The sequence below is a fragment of the Beta vulgaris genome, chromosome 7 (genome assembly GCF_026745355.1).
Source record: "Beta vulgaris subsp. vulgaris cultivar EL10 chromosome 7, EL10.2, whole genome shotgun sequence".
Lineage (NCBI taxonomy): Eukaryota > Viridiplantae > Streptophyta > Magnoliopsida > Caryophyllales > Amaranthaceae > Beta > Beta vulgaris.
The window spans coordinates 11,648,245-11,663,564 of NC_079208.1; the positions used below are offsets into that span (position 1 = coordinate 11,648,245).

The 15,320-nt window shown below is 31.2% G+C and overlaps 1 protein-coding gene across 1 annotated transcript; it reads left to right on the plus strand.

The window, feature by feature from the left end:
- The first annotated feature begins 3,395 nt into the window (after nucleotides 1–3,395).
- On the plus strand, nucleotides 3,396–14,661 carry LOC104898697 (short-chain dehydrogenase TIC 32 B, chloroplastic). Its single transcript, XM_010685801.4, has 8 exons — nucleotides 3,396–3,746; nucleotides 11,294–11,525; nucleotides 11,639–11,718; nucleotides 12,559–12,712; nucleotides 12,819–12,897; nucleotides 13,536–13,620; nucleotides 13,720–13,769; nucleotides 14,292–14,661. The coding sequence occupies exons 1-8, from the start codon at nucleotides 3,626–3,628 to the stop codon at nucleotides 14,475–14,477; spliced, it is 987 nt and encodes a 328-aa protein (XP_010684103.1). The 5' UTR covers nucleotides 3,396–3,625; the 3' UTR covers nucleotides 14,478–14,661.
- Nucleotides 14,662–15,320: the final 659 nt, after the last annotated feature.

Genomic DNA, 15,320 nt, shown 5'->3' on the forward strand with positions numbered 1-15,320 from the left:
ATTAAGACAGGTTTTACCTGACTTAATTATGGAGAATTGGGGTGGTTTTTTGCATGAAGGTATATAATTCATAACATCAAGGTAATTTAAGATTTAGTTAAATACTATGGTAGGAAGCATGTTCAACCTACACTAGTGGAAAAATAAGGAAGGGCTGCGCTAAAAAAAGGCCCTTAGGGCTGCGCTTTTTGACAGAAGCCCTTTCAATAGCAGCCCTTCACTTGGAATTTGCAAAAAGCTTATGATACTGTAAATTGGAATTTCGTTAAGAAAACGCTTGTTGCACTAAACTTTCCTATACAATTCATGGAGTTGATCATGGAGTTTGTTACAACACCAAAGTTTGATTGATGATTAATGATGTTGGAAGGGATTTTCATATCATCTAGAGGCTTGAGACAGGGTGACCCCATCTCACCTCTACTTTTTGTGCTTTGTTAATGTTTTGGTTGTGTGTTGTAAACGAGAGTTTGCTTCTTGTTACCTAATGTCGAGAGCTTTCAAACTATTTTCAGATACTACGAGTTTGCAAGCTAATGTGGGGGAAAACGGCTATATATACATGTGGTATGGATATTAGAGAGACAAAAAATTACGGATGGTTCTGGCGTTACCCCTCAAATTCTACCTTTGAGTATCTAGGAGTGCCAATATGTGCTGAAAGGATAACTGTAGCACAGTGTGAAGCACTGATTGGGAAAAGGACAACAAGGATCAAAGTGTGGAACTTAAGGAACTTGTCATATACTGCCAGGACACAACTCATTAGTTTAGTCTTGCTGAACTTACATTAGTATTTGGCTGATGTATTTATCTTACCACATAAGGTGCTATGTAAGATCACAAAAGTCTGTCGAGTTTTGTTATGGAGTGGTTAATATTTCACTCTTAAACTCGGTGTTGTTGCTTGGGAGGGATAATGTGCTCCTAAAACTATGGGAGGATTGGGTTTTAGAGATATTTCTGACTAGATATAGCAAGTCTTGGCAAGTATGTATGGGTTATATCAGCCAAGCAGGATAGTGTATATATGGTTGAAAAAGGTGAATGTTGTAGACCTTAAAGGGGCGAATTTGTGGGGATATATGGTACCAGAAAAAGGTGAATGTTGTAGACCTTAAAGGGGCGATATATGGTACCAGAAAAAGCTTTGTCAAGATAAGGATCAACTGAAATAAGTTTTTACTCATGCTGAATTTAATAACATGTCTCAATATACTGTGAAAATAGTATATGATAAGTCGATAGATGAACGATTGAGAGTTCCTTAGGACAAACACTATTGGAGGAAAGCCCATCTAATTCAGTCAAAACTAGGCTTACGACTCCAGTTTTAGTCCAGATCGGGTGCACACACAGCGACTATTAGTAGATCAACTAATCCGATCAAAATCGGATCAGTTGCATCACAAAACCAGATTAGTAAGATGAGCAAACTGATTCGATTTTGTGGTGCAACCGTATCAGTAAAGGTCAATTTAGCATTAAAAATAAAATAGGGTGATTCAGTTTAGGCCAAAAAGTGTAGGGATCATTACTAATTCAACCAAAAAAGGAAATACGTTCAGCCAAAAGTTCCAAGGCTTTCAATATTTGGCTGAGCAGAAGTTAACAAAATGAAACAACAAAAATGTATGAAAACCCCTCTTCAGCTAGAATCGAAATTAAGATACAAAATTAAAGAATAAAATATTAAACAATATTCTACCAACAAAAACGAAAAATTAATAAACCAAAAATTCACCCATATTAAGCCAAGAACAATGAAAAATTAACAAGCTTAACAACTGAATACATAACAAATGAACAAATCTAGTAAAACCCTAACTACCAACTAAAAGAAAAGAATATATTAAACACTGATTACAAACTAATTATAAAAAACGAAACCATCATTATAAAGAACCCTAACTAGAAACTAATTATTAAAAAAAACTAATTATACAAAAAAAATACCAAAAACGCTAGATTGGATCTTCCTTAACCTTCTCGTCGCCACAATTCTCGAGTAAAGGTGACTATTTTTAATGATTTTTTTTGGCTCGGAGGTGGTCTCAGTGTGGCAAAATAGATCAAGAAACATGAAATTCATTCTCGACGGTGACTAGTGTGGCGAAACACTGGTGGATCTAACGGAGGATACGAAACGAAGGATGCGATATAGAGGAGATGAAGCGGTGGTGGATCTTATTTTTTTTGTAGCCCCATTCAATGATGACCTCTCAACGTAAAACAAGCTAAGAGAGTGGAGGAGAAGATTGGGGGAGGGAAGAAGTTGTGGTTACGGTTTAGTGGAGATAGGAGAGATGAGTGGGAGATGAGAGATGAGAATGAGAGAAGGATATATGAGAATAAGGGAAGCGCAGGGGTTACCTAGCGTGAACGAGTGGCCCAATAACGCTTGTTTCAAAAAGAGGTCGAAGAGAGATGAGAGATGGGTCTGACGGAAGATACGAAATACTTGTAAAAATGCCCATTAGCTTATTCGGACCATTACAAATTGGATCAGTTAATGTTAACTGATCCGATTACTTGGCCGGCAGGATCAGTTGACATTAACTGATCCGTTTTGATGCGATACGAATAAGTTTTTAAGTGACAATTAGCCTTTTTCGACTAGTGAAAGTAATGAATTTGAAAATAAATGTTCAAAATTACACAAGGTATATTTCTTGTAGCCATTTGTAAAAGAATCCACTTTTTCTAAATTTCATATTTTGTTTTTCATTTTCAGAAATCCTGAAAATTGAAAATAAAAAACAACAACGAATGTGTCCTAAATATTTCTCAAGTGTTTTTGTTTCTATCATCATTACATAATAAACTTCTATAGTCTATACTCTATAGGTCTATCGCATTATACTATCCTTCTAAAACACACAAAAATAAAAGAACATTGCACGCAACGATGCAATTGCAACAATTGAAGTCAAAAAAACACGCCATTCACTATCTTTTATTCCCCAGATCTTGGGTTTAAATTCCTACCAAAACATTGTTGATTCCCTTATCCTAATTAAAGAGAAAAAAGAGGGGAAAACTCATAAAAGATGCACAGATTTTGCATGGAAAAAATGCTTGAAAGTTGCGGCAAAGACGGAGCATATTCCGCACAAAAGCTGTAGAATATTGCTGCATGATAAGTCAAAAACGAGGAGTTGAAGAAGACAGCCATTCCCCATTGTACATAGTAATATTGAACATTAACGTAGTAGTAGAAGAGAACAAAAATGAGCCTCAAAATAAGATGGCAAAAACTTGCTATTAGTTGCTTACAAGTTACAAGTATTAAAAGCTGACCTATGTATTGACAAATGACCATACTGAAGTGTAATAAATGTCTTGAGAAGTTGGTAGTTGGAATCTATATAACACCTCTTTAAGAAGACTAGCTACGTACGCACATTCTCACTAATTAGTCATTACTTTTTTGCTTCATACAACAATTTAATCTCTCATCTGTAACCTTCCAAACCTTCTTCTGTTTTCTCTGATTTTCAACTGTTCTCCAACCCCCACTTTTTTATCTTCTTCTTTGCTAATAGTACTATATATATAGTATCATCATCTTCCATTATATTCTTCCTTTTTTTTTCTCATCAGAAAAAGTAACTGAAGGAAAAAAATGGTGAATATCTTGAGTTTGATAACAGGATTAGCTGGTCCAAGTGGGTTTGGATCTGCTTCAACTGCGGAACAAGTTACTGAAGGTGTTGATGCTTCTAAACTTACGGCCATTATCACTGGTTTGCTTACTCTTTCTATCTTCACATTGTTTCTACACACCTTTCATTTGGTAATTCATTTGATTTTTGCATTACGATTTTTTCTATTAGATGATTAAAGCTTTTGTCTTTTGTCCCTATAAGTTATCTTTCCTAATCAAATTAATCAATAATGCCATCCTAGAAAAATCTTATGGGGTAATAGCGAGTGTGTGGGATCGAATTCCATCTAAATAATCTTGACACACATAATTGTTTTTTAGACCATAAAAAATAATGACATCTATAAAAACAAAATAGTATCACGTGGACATAGAGAATATTAATATCCTATAAAAATTTAATGTTATTCTTAATTTATGATTTCATCACTGCTTTACTCAAATGGTTTGGGTGAAACATGTATTTTTTAATGGATGTATTATATCAACTAAACGTACTTGTCAACGCACAAGTTAAACTATATATTAATATTTTTGATAAAAAATATTTGAAATTTTCTACTGAGATAATCAAATTACAATTAAAATAATTACATTATTTTTCATATATTAGTAATTAAAATATGATCAAAGTTATAATAATTTAAATAACTCAAAAATCAATGTAATAAATCTACGAAGAAACGGATGAAGTAATTGACACCAAATTTTTTTTTTCTTTATTTACTACTCCCTCCGTCCCATAATATAAGTCTTGTTTCCTTATAAGGTGTCCCAAAATATAAGTCTTATTTCTATTTTCAATCAATAATTATTCCCAAAATACGCTCATGAAAATAGTTTAATTCCCAAAATGTCATTATAATTTCAGCTTCCAATGCACCATTATTAATGACAAAATGAAATCTTTTACCCCATTGAACTCCTTTACACATTAAACCATGCAACATTAAATGACAGTTTTTTTTTTGTTAAAAAAAAAAAAAACAATGCAATTGCTCCTCAATAAAAATAATTTTTTTATTTCAAATAAAACAAGATTCCATTTAACCTTAATTCCCGCGTAAAAACAGAATCAGGACTTATATTATGGGACGGAGGGAGTATTATATTTTTGTAATTGCTTTCTTTCGAAATATTTCAAATTTGATTGGCTCATTGGTTTTCTTATGGAAATAGTAATTTTTTTGACTTTTTTTAAAGGAATAATTGTCATAAATAAGTCAAAATTTACCTCGTCGGTTAAAAATAAGTCAATTTTTTAATTATCCTTGAATAAGTCTAACTTTAACCCTCTTCAATTTTAAACACATTAAATAACTCGTGACCTTAAGTGAAGGTAAGATAATATTACTATATTTTTTTCTTTTTTGTATTTTTAAATTTCTTTCTCTTCTTTCTCATCCACATCCTTCCATGGTTGCCACCCCTTTCAACACCTCAAACCCATCCAAAACACTCTCTTACCGAATATTTTGATGGCTCGTTGGGCATGCGAAGAGGATGGTAAAGTGGTGGTGGTGCAATGGAGTTTGGGGAGGAGGAGGTGGGCTATAGAAGGATACGGAAGAGAGAATGAGGAGGAGATAGAGATAATGTTCTTGTTAAAAAAATAAACAAAATACTCTAATAACCACTAATTAAAGAGTTACACATAGCAATCTAACTAGTTATATAGGTTAACAACAAGTAATGACTTGTTAAAAACTGACTCGTATTATTGATAAATTTATTAGGGATAATCAAAAGATTGACTTATTTTTAATGGGTAAAGGTTGGCTTATTTATGACAATTTTTCCTTTTTGAAAATCATTGAATGAGATTCGAGCCTTAGATAGTTATTTTCCGTATTGGGGAGTGGTCTTGTATAGATATTCCGATTTAACTTTAATATTTTGCTGGAAAGTTATGGGTGAAGTGCTAGTATTACGTTTGCTTAACTTGTACTCGCTGCGTTTCAAATTATGAGACATGTAAACTACTTTTACGCATATTAAGAATTTACAAATAGATATTAAGAAGAATCATTATGAAATCAAATCTCAATGTGTATGTATATATTAACCCTGTTTCACGATGCATACAACATACACAAAACAACTCCATGACTTTCTATTACCGAGAAGTTTACATTGCGCATACTGCATACATGTTCATATCCATCAAACAAATACTTCCTTTGTCTCCTAAAAATTACTTCTCGTTTTCTTTTTTTTTAACTTTCTACTATCTTCTAGAATCGACTTAAAATGGAGATTTTACATGCTTAAAATTAATTTTAGAAATAACATTACAAAAATATATGTTGAGAGCAATTCAACAAGACCTCAAGACAATTATATAGCTTTTTATAGATTATTTTAAATTCTTGGTCAAATTTATTACAGTTTGGGGAAAAAATGCAATTCAATTAGACTATGTCTAGCAGACGGAAGGGATATTTAAATCTTCATAAAAAAAAAAACTTGTGATTTCTATTATATAAGTGAAGGGAGGAGGAAAATGGCGTCCCCTTCTAAAAAGTCTAATATATCCTTAATGAATTTAAATTCTCATATATATTAAATAAGTTTTTTTTCATCCTACTTGTCATATATATTGAGCAAGTTAACAGTTGAATTAAACTTGAAATTTCAATCAAAAATTAAATTAAGGACAATGATTTTCTCTTCTTACATATGTGCAAAAAACTATGATCAAAAGATAAATTGACATAACTTGATTGACACAATCAGGAGGAAAAATTAAAACTTGAATTTCATATTAATAATAATATTGATAATATTTTTTAAAACCTAAATGTTGATTATTATTCGGTAATCTTAATTATATAAATTAAACTCTTTCACTTTATCAATATCTAATGATTGAACCTGATATTGAAATTCTTCCACTTTATTTGAGTACAAGCTTTATTTTGTTTTATATTTTTCTCTCTCAATATTATATTTGAATACTGATGAACACATAACTAAAAAAAACATTAAAATATTGATTTAAGAAAAACATATCAATTTTTTTAAAATAATTATAAATGTTTGATCGAATCAATTTTTTTATAACACTGATAAATTAATTGAGAAAAAAAACATTAATATGACATGCATGCATAATGTGCAAAAAATGAAAGTAGTATACTAATCCATCTCTTAGTGCTATATATACTATATACTAAAACAAAAACCATTATATTTGCATTCTCTCTTCCAAACTACTAAAAGTTTCCTCCTTATTCTTTAATTTGTCCAATTGATGTCAATTCCTATTACCTATGCAAATCTAACTAAATCTAATTACATTTTTGATATATATAAAAGTAGTTTACATGCCTTATAATTTGAAACGGATAAGTATTAGTAAATATATAGAAATCTGATGTTTTTAATTTACTCATTCAAATGAATCAAACAAGACCCATATGATTATGTTTTTTGTTATATATTGGAAATAATATAGAAAATTCGCTTAACTTTTTGATAATGTCAAGATTTGACATAGGAAGAATATAAAGAAATGGTAGGAATATCAACTACTATAAGTTCAATATTTTTAAGTTCTATTGTTCAATCAATAATAGAAAAAATGACAATGGGGTTGCTGGCAATCGTTTGTTGGCTGGTTTAATTAGCTTGTTTGACTGGCTGGAAGCATGGATGTATGTACTGGCTTTTCAAGTTGGTTGTTTAAGCCTTCTGTTTGCAAAAGTATTAGACAAAATTAATTGTGGTTGTTGGCTGTTTATTAGAGAGTTTGTGGATCAATAAGTCAAAAGCTAATCTAAAAAGTTGTTTCAGGCAGCTTTTTCATTTTGGTATAAAAGTCAGCTTTAAAGCCAGTCAAAAAGTTTTTTTGACTGTTTGACCAAATTAAAAAGTCAAAAGCTAATGAAAAAACCATTTACCAAACATGTCCAATATATAAATTAGAAAGAAACGGAGGAAGTTGTGAATAGTCTCGAGGAACGTATTGCTAAAATAAGCTTCTTGCGAGTTCTAATTGTCCCCAGTTGGCGTTGCCACCAATAATAATTAATTTAAATGGGACTTGAGTAGATACTAATTAAGGCCTTGGAAGCTGGAAAGGCATTAATTATGGGGGTTGGGAGGTGGCGACTGGCGAGTCATACCTCACCAGGTGATCTACACCAAGTGTATACAGTGATCCTACATTCTATCCTTGTAGCTAATGTAGATCAGTGGATTTAAGGCATTTAGGGTGCGTTCTGTTCAACTTAAAAAATTAAGTTTCAGGTCCAATAAGTTCAGATAAGTTCAGATCAGTTCAGATAAGTTCAGATAAGTTCAGATAAGTTGCAATAAGGTCTAATAAGTGCAATAAGTTCCAATAAGGTCTAATAAGGTCCAATAAGTTCCAATCAGGTGCAATAAGTTCCAATCAGGTCTAATAAGGTCCAATAAGTTCCAATCAGGTCTAATAAGGTCCAATAAGGTCCAAATAGTCAATGTTTAATAAACATTTGTATTATTGTCCACTATTTTGTTATTCATAATTTCATATCATCACTATTAGCGGATTATGTTATTATTAGAATTTTAATTAAAGTACCACAATGATCATATAGTATTATACTTGTATTAGTGTCTATTATTTTATTATTTATTTGTATTATGTCTATTATTTTATTATTTATTTGTATTATGTCTATTATTTTATTATTTATTGTATTATGTCTATTATTTTATTATTCATATTACTATTAGCTGATTATGTTATTATTAGAATTTTTTATTAAAGTACCACAATGTATAGTATTATACTTGTATTATTGTCTATTATTTGATTATTCATATTGCTATTGAATAAAATTATAATCATGGTCAAATAATTAAGGTTAACAATAACAATAATAATAATAATAATAATAATAATAATAATAATAATAATAATAATAATAATAATAATAATAATAATAATAATAATAATAACAATAATTACAATATTTTGCAATTCGTCTTTAAATAACTAGAGATAACATGTTTTCGTTACTAATAACTATGAAAGATATAAATGTTATCAATTGATTGCTTCATTATCATCACTGGAGTATCTTTCTTTATCGGAGTATCTTTCTTCATCTTCTACATCATCCTCTTCAATCAATACGTTTTCTTCATTAACAGCCAACCATATTTCATCTGCAATTTTCGCCCGAGTTGAAGCTACTGTGACTTTGAACATTTTTTTCTCTTTCGTCTAGTAACATTCAAATAAATGAAAGGTGAAGAAAGCTGAAGAAATGAATGAAGGAGTTGTTGTTAGCAATAAATGTTCAGCTTATTTTCATTGATTAGGAAAAGAAGAATCAGACCCATAATCAAGCCCTTTACAATGAAAGTTCACTGCCTTTTGCTCAGCTTAAATTAGTAACTACTAGTACTTTATAAAATTATTTTTTTGATTTTCTACTAGTGTTTTATAAAATTAAAACAACACTATTAGATATATTAGTGATGAAAGCTATGTATAGGCAAATATATAAATAGTAATTTTTTTGTTAAATTAATTATCATAAGAGATAATTAATAATCATTATTTTTTAAAGGACGAATTATAATAATAATTATTCCATAAAAAATTTTGAGGGGTAGTATTTACGTTAGTGGTAATATTTATGTTATTCATGGTCAATGTTTTTGTCTAATAAGGTCAAATAAATTTCAATCAGGTCCAATAAGGTCTAATAAGTTTCAATCAGGTCCAATAAGTTCTAATAAGTTTCAATCAGGGTCAATAAGTTCCAATAAGGTCTAATAAGGTCAATCAGGTTCAATCAGGTCCAATAAGTTCCAATCAGGTTCAATCAGGTCCAATAAGTTGAATCAGGTTCAATCAGGTCCAATCAGGTTTAATAAGTTCCAATAAGTTCAGTTCAGGTTCAATAAGTTCAGTTCAGATAAGTTCCAATAAGTTCAGGTCCAATAAGTTGAATAGAACGCACCCTTAATTTGAAATACAGGCCAGGGAAATGTCATGATCAATTGATCATATAACTACCTCAATGTACTTTCTTTTACCGCTGTAGACAGGGGAAATGTCATGCTCCAAAAATAATTAAAGTTGCGGTCCACCCTAGTACACAAGAGTTATTATTACGATGATTAAAGTTACCCCTTACTTTTATTAAATAATTCACAAATTATTAAAATAGACAATTTATTTTTAACATAAAATTAGATAAATGTTAGGAAAATTTGATAAGGATAATCCAAACTATCACTGTTTCGCTCAAAATAATCCCAACTATAGTTTATTCTAGAATAATCCAAACGATTGGGAGTGCGTTCTCAAAATAATCTAAACTTTTAATTATCCTATATATAAAGGATCCAAAAGGAATCATTGAAGGCCAGAAAAATAAAAATTTAGATTATTTTGAAAAGGTACCCCCAAATAGTTTGGAGTATTCCAGAATAACCCAAAATACGGATCATTTTGAGCGGACCGGTCATAGTTGGGATTATTTGTGTCCATTTTTCCTAAATATAAATCTTCCAACTAATCATTATGGTATTAACAAAAGAAATTAAATGTATTGTCAGTAAAAGGAACAAAGTAAGAGTTAAATATGTATATACTTCATTGTTTTATGAAGTTTTAGACACTTTTCATTTTAGTTCATTTAATGAAATTGTACTCATTTTATTTTATTTCTAAATTAGCAAAATAAATATTATTAGTTAACTAGCCTATGGTTAACAACTTTTGTTTGCTATTTATATTTATTTAATTGAGTTACTATTTACCGTATTTTTATGAGAGGAGAAAGAAAGTTGAGTGACCTTTCATTGATAATAGGTATAGTGTAGGCCAAATGAGTATAAAAGAAATAATACATTAATAGTGGAACTATGCCAAATATGAAAGTATTCAAACTAATCCGGGACAAACATAAAAAGGAAAGTGTTCAAATTATTCTAAGACGTAGGAAGTATCATTTTTCAAATAATCTATGATTAAACATTTTGTATCAATCATTTCTTCAATGGACAAATCTTATATAATACAATTGTCTCAAAGTTAGAGTCAGATTATACTTACATAATACATTAATATAAATGAAAAAAAAAAGATTAATTGCCTTAAAGTCGGAGTCGAAGTTAGAATGTCGGATTTTTTTATGGGATCCGACTCCAACCCTCCTTCAACTCAGAGTCGGACTTTTTAAACGAAGCACAATTCAAATTATCTTTTTCTTGGAATTGGCTGGAACTTTTTCCTTCGAATCAGATCAGACCATCCATACTGGATTGTCATCCCTAAGCAATAACACATAACCATCACCACCTCCTCCTTATCTCTCCTACTCCAACCCTATAAAATACTATATGTATTTAGATTTTATGATATAAGTAAGAAATTTTAGTATGTCAAATAAGAAAACTCTTATTTAATGCAAGTGGACCTAAAAAGTAAACTCAATGTTCTCTCTCCTCATATATTTCTATCTGTTTAATACAAGTGGACTCAAAAAATATAATCTCCCTCATTTTGCCAAAAATATTGAGCCTCTAGTAACTAAGTCCAATATTTTAAAAAGGGATGTAGTATTCATTTATCTTGGTCTACTACTAGTGAAGAATAAGTCTTCATCTGCTAATGTGAAGGAGGAGCAAGTGGAATAGGATTGGAGACGGCAAGAGTGCTAGCTCTTCGGAACGCCCATGTCATAATTGCTGCGAGGAACATAAACGCCGCAAATGAAGCTAAGCAACAAATCCTAGACAAGATTAAATCGGCTCGAATTGATGTTCTTAAGCTTGATCTTTGCTCAATCAAATCCGTCAAAGAATTCGCAGCCGAATTCCTTTCTCTAGACCTACCTCTTAACATCTTAATGTATCTCCTACTCTTCAATTTCTCCTCAATTATCATTGAAAATTCTTTAGTTTGTACAGGTTGCATGAAATATGATTATGCAGGCTAATGTAAGAAATGATTCAACGTTGCAGAAACAATGCTGGCATTATGTTCTGTCCATTCAAGCTCTCTGAAGATGGGATTGAGCTACAATTCGCCACAAATCATATAGGTAAGGTTCGGATAATGTAATGGAAAAATTCACAAGAGAAAGCTCAACTATTACCCAATTTCTTTTATAAGTCACAACTATGGATTCTTCTCTATAGGTCTCAAGTTTAGTATCTTTTGTGATTTTCATAGGTCATGAGTTACTTATAACCGGTTTAGAATGTAAAATTTTTAAATATTTACCATCTTCGAACACTTTCAACAAGTTACAAAGACCTATAAAATGGGGCAAATATTTAAAAATCTTACCTTTTAAACCGTTTATAAGTAATTCACAATTTATAAAAATCACAAGATAGTAAACTTGGACCTGTAGAGAATAAGTCATAGTTGGAACCTATTTAAGAGAACGGGTATAGTTGGGCGCTCTTGTGAATTTCTCCTAATGTAATTAATAATTTTCGGACTAAAGGACTAGAGTACTCTTGATGGAATAATTGTTTGTAATCTTACGGAGATCTGTGATAGAATCTGTAACGCACACAGAAGTTTTGATGGACCCGAATAGTATCATAAAATTGTATTTTCATTGATATTAATTGTAAAAATGTGTTTGTGAGAGCTCATGTCCTCATTCACCTTAGTAGAATCCTTTGTTTCTACCTTTCCTAATATCTTGTGTGGAGCTCACTTGTTTGGCTCACCTTTCAACTCATGCACATACAACACATATTTATAGTTGTTGTAGTTCTAGTTTCTAGATTTCTCTACACTTGTCTAATATCTTTAATTTGTACAAGATGTTTCTAGATACATCACTTCATGTTTCGTTACACATCTAGATTTTTCTAGATTAATCTCTAACAATCTGAACGATTTCATGGATTTGTCTACATAACAGGACACTTTTTGTTAACAAACATGTTGCTTGATAAAATGAAGCAAACAGCTAAAACAACTGGCATTGAAGGAAGAATAGTTAATTTATCATCAATAGCTCATCTTCATACTTATCCAGGAGGAATTAGATTTGATAACATTAATGATGAAGTTGGGTATGCTTCCTTTACTTAAAGTTCCCTTACATTGAACTATCTTTCGTTGTTTCTAAATTGATCAAAACAGATTTTGGCATTAAGATGGTGTTGTTCTATTTTTCAGTTACTCCGACAAAAGGGCTTATGGACAATCCAAATTAGCAAACGTACTACATGCCATTGAGTTGTCTCGTCGTCTCAAGGTTCTCATTTTCGGCTTAAACTTCCAACATTATATTTTGATTTAGTTGTTATCTTGCTTATGTTCCAAGAAAGTCCGAGGCCATCTCTTAGAATAATCGAAGTAACACATCAACAACGTTATTGTCAAATTAGGTAATACCCGAGCTATATGCTGGACTCTTTCTAATCAATGTATATATATATATATATATATATAATATATATATATATATATATATATATATATATATGAAAGTGTGTGTGCATTTCTGAAGTACACCTCTAATTTTCAGTGTGGTTAAACGCATACATAATTTGTGTCAACTGACAAATACTCCGTCTGGTCTTTATTAGTTTACCCGTATTTGATGTCTCTTATTAGTGTATCCCTTCTATTTGTTTCTATTTTTGGAATGAGACCACTAACTTTTCATCATACATACATTCAACTTTAATATAAATTAATAGTTTCTCTTTCTTTCTATGACCCACAATACTATTTCTCTTAAAACTCCATGCAAAAGAAAGGGGTAAACTAATAAAGACTAGAGGGAGTACTAACTATCATTTCACGCAACAGATTTTCTCGTATTTAGGTGTTACCAAAGCTATAGGCTCACTCAACTGAGTAAACTATTTATATGTACATGTTTTCCAGGCAGAGGGCGCAAATATTACTGTCAACTCTTTACACCCAGGATTAATCATGACAAATCTCATGAGACATTCTTACTTCTTAATGCGTATGATCTTTGTTCTTCTCTTAATAGTATATACTCAATGTAAAAATCATATATAATATGATTAATATGGGTTGAGTGAGAGTGATTCATATTTTGCAGGATTTCTTAACATTCTGACCGGGTTGCTGCTATGGAAAAACGTATCCCAGGTTAACAAAATATTATTTCTATGGCTACTTTTGTTCTATAATTCATATTAGATTCTAATATTTTTCTTCTCTCCTACTTTTGCTAAACTCTAAAAAATATCTCAGATAAACTTTATTCTATACGTTGCTGATTAGTAACACTAGATGCACATAAGAAGGTAAGAGTAAAAATATCAAACAATAATTACGCATTAATAAGACTGATTGAGGCATAAATTTGACAAAAAATCTTAAACTTATGACCTAAGTAAATATATTGTACAAATGTTAAGATTGCATTAAAAGTGCATTTAGTGTACACCTGGTACACCGTAAACCCAAAGCTATTTGTTGTCCATTTGCTCTTTCGAAGCTCTCCCTTATATATTGTGCAAATTCTGCATATTTTGAGGTCAAATGAGCGATGAGCAGAAATATAATTTTGGTCTGGTATAGGTGTACTATGCTCATGGTACACCCAAATGTATAATAAAAATTGTATAATTAAAACGATGAAGTTAGTTTGCATCTTGATTGTTTCAGGGAGCAGCAACAACTTGCTACGTGGCCCTCCATCCGAGTTTAAAAGGTGTAACAGGCAAGTATTATGTAGACTGCAATGAGTTGGAGCCACATGCACTTGCTAAAGATGAGACGTTGGCCAAGAAACTCTGGGACTTCAGTGAGAATCTGGTGAACTCAGCTTCCAAGCTTAAAGAAATTAATTAGTTCTCAGTAATTGTTTCTCTAATCATTATGACACAGAAGAGTGTCCAATGGTTCTAAGGTTCGAATTACACCAAAAGATGATGCTTTGTTTTGCATTATTTATTACAGCAAATTATAGTGTAAAAGATATGACTTACCTATCGTAATGTCATGCTATTGCAAATGAAAAGGGTTGTTGAATACAGTATTCAATGTGACTGTATTTCTGACATCGTGAAGACGAATCGAAAGTAAATTACATGATCACAATGTCATGCTATTGCAAATTGAAAGGGTTTTTCATTGAATTTAATATCCAGTGTGGTTTTTTTTTTCTGACATCGTGAAAACGAATCAAAAGTAAATTACATGCTAATAAAATGTATACAACAAATGCAAACAACTGTTGCAAGATTGTGAGTGTGAGAATATATGGTTATAATTAACAAACTAAAAAATTCTCTAATTTATGGAGGAAGAGATGCAATCTCGTCATAAAAACAAGACATGGGAGGTAGTCCCATTGTCCGTGGGAAAGACTGCTATTGAATGTGAATGGGTGTATAGAAGAAAAGAGGATCCTTCCAAGACCGATAGTTTAAGACATAAGGCTAGGTTAGTGGCCAAGGGTTTTGCACAGAAAGAGGGTATTGATTACAATGAGATATTTTCTTCAGTGGTAAAACACACTTCTATTTGGGTGCTATTAAGTCTTGTTGCTCATGGTGATCTTGAGTTGGAACAACTTGATGTAAAGACAGCCTTCTTGCATGGCGACTTGGATGAGGAAATCTACATGTATCAACCTAAGGGATACAAGGTTGAGGGTAAAGAGAGTCAAGTATGTCGCTTAAGGAAATCATT